The 1,251-nt window shown below is 49.3% G+C and overlaps 1 protein-coding gene across 1 annotated transcript; it reads left to right on the top strand.

Annotated features, from left to right (window-relative positions):
* The first annotated feature begins 458 nt into the window (after positions 1-458).
* On the top strand, positions 459-1,251 carry LOC136524863 (uncharacterized). The gene is made up of 2 exons (XM_066518109.1): positions 459-592; positions 903-1,251. The coding sequence occupies exons 1-2, from the start codon at positions 490-492 to the stop codon at positions 1,064-1,066; spliced, it is 267 nt and encodes an 88-aa protein (XP_066374206.1). The 5' UTR covers positions 459-489; the 3' UTR covers positions 1,067-1,251.

The raw sequence follows: 1,251 nt of genomic DNA, 5'->3' as shown, positions 1-1,251 counted from the left end.
TCGGCAAAGACTTTTTTTAAAAAAAAATTTGCCGAAAAACTGGTTTCACAGAAAAAAAAACCTTTACCGAGGGCCTAACGGGTGGCCCTCGGCAAAGCTTGACGGGAATGGCCGCCGTGACCCAACGGGCCTAATTTGCCGAGGGCCGCGGCCCTCGGCAAAGATTTGATTTGCCGTGGGCCTGTCTTTGCCGAGGGCCGGACCCTCGGTAAAGGCCTCTTTCCCGAGGGCCGTTCTTTGCCGAGGGCTCCTGTGGCTGGCCCTCGGCAAAGAGTGTCTTTGCCGAGTGCCCGAGATTTGGCCCTCGGTAAAGCCTCAGGTCCTCGGCAAAGCACGCGTTTCCAGTAGTGACATATACATTTCTTTAACTACATTACATGGGCCACTTATATCAAAATAATTTAATAATACGATGTCTATAAATAATGGCCTCCAAGATCACAGAGCGCGCTCCGAGGGCCAAGCAGCTAGTTAACCAGCCAAAGTGCGATGGCGTCCGTCACCAAAACCGCCTGTCTCCTCGTGCTCGCACTGTTCGTCATCTCCGCGGTGATCTTGCCCACCTCCGTATGCCATGGAGCCCGCGGCGTTGGTTAGCTATTCTAAATTGCTCTCAGTTACATATATTGTTCGTCGTTCGTCGTGTGGCACCTAGCAATGGACATGGGTTATACACTTGTACTCCTACTAACTGATGAGAAACTACTAAATCCGTCTCAAATTATAAGATGTATTGGTTTTTTTAATACATTGATTTTACTATGTATTTAGACACGGTGTATATCTATATGCATAATAAATGTAACGTATCTAGAAAAGTCAAAACATCTTATAGTTTGGGATAGAGGGAGTACGTATCAATTACTGTACTATATACGCATTTGACACTTCCAATTTTTAAGGTATCGGCGGCGGCGCTTTGAACCCCAACCATCCTGCGTGCATCGGGGCGTGCCCAGCTCATGGGCGTCCCTACCGTCCCCTTCCCCGTCACGGTGACGGGCCTGGTGCCTCCGACCCTACCACGCCACTTCCCCCATCGAACGGAGACAGCCCACGTCGTTGATGGCTGCCTCGGATCACGTCCTCCATCCTCCATCTTAAGTTGGCGTACCCAAACGGATAGTACAAGTGTACAAACTCCACAATGCAGCACGCACGACTGCTTTTTAGCTATCTCATGTACGTGTGCTTATATAGTGTATATATGAATTATGATGAATAAAACAGGGGCCAGCGTCCGGACGTCCA

The sequence above is a fragment of the Miscanthus floridulus genome, chromosome 18 (genome assembly GCF_019320115.1).
Source record: "Miscanthus floridulus cultivar M001 chromosome 18, ASM1932011v1, whole genome shotgun sequence".
Taxonomy (NCBI): Eukaryota; Viridiplantae; Streptophyta; class Magnoliopsida; order Poales; family Poaceae; genus Miscanthus; species Miscanthus floridulus.
Note: the sequence above shows the minus strand (reverse complement) of the source record. Positions and strands in the feature narration are given on the sequence as shown.

Excerpts from the sequence above, each read along its gene's own strand:
- LOC136524863 (XM_066518109.1), top strand. The coding sequence starts at position 490 with ATGGCGTCCGTCACCAAAACCGCCTGTCTCCTCGTGCTCGCACTGTTC. Across the intron at positions 593-902 it reads CCATGGAGCCCGCGGCGTTG|GTATCGGCGGCGGCGCTTTG; the intron begins GTTAGCTATTCT and ends CCAATTTTTAAG.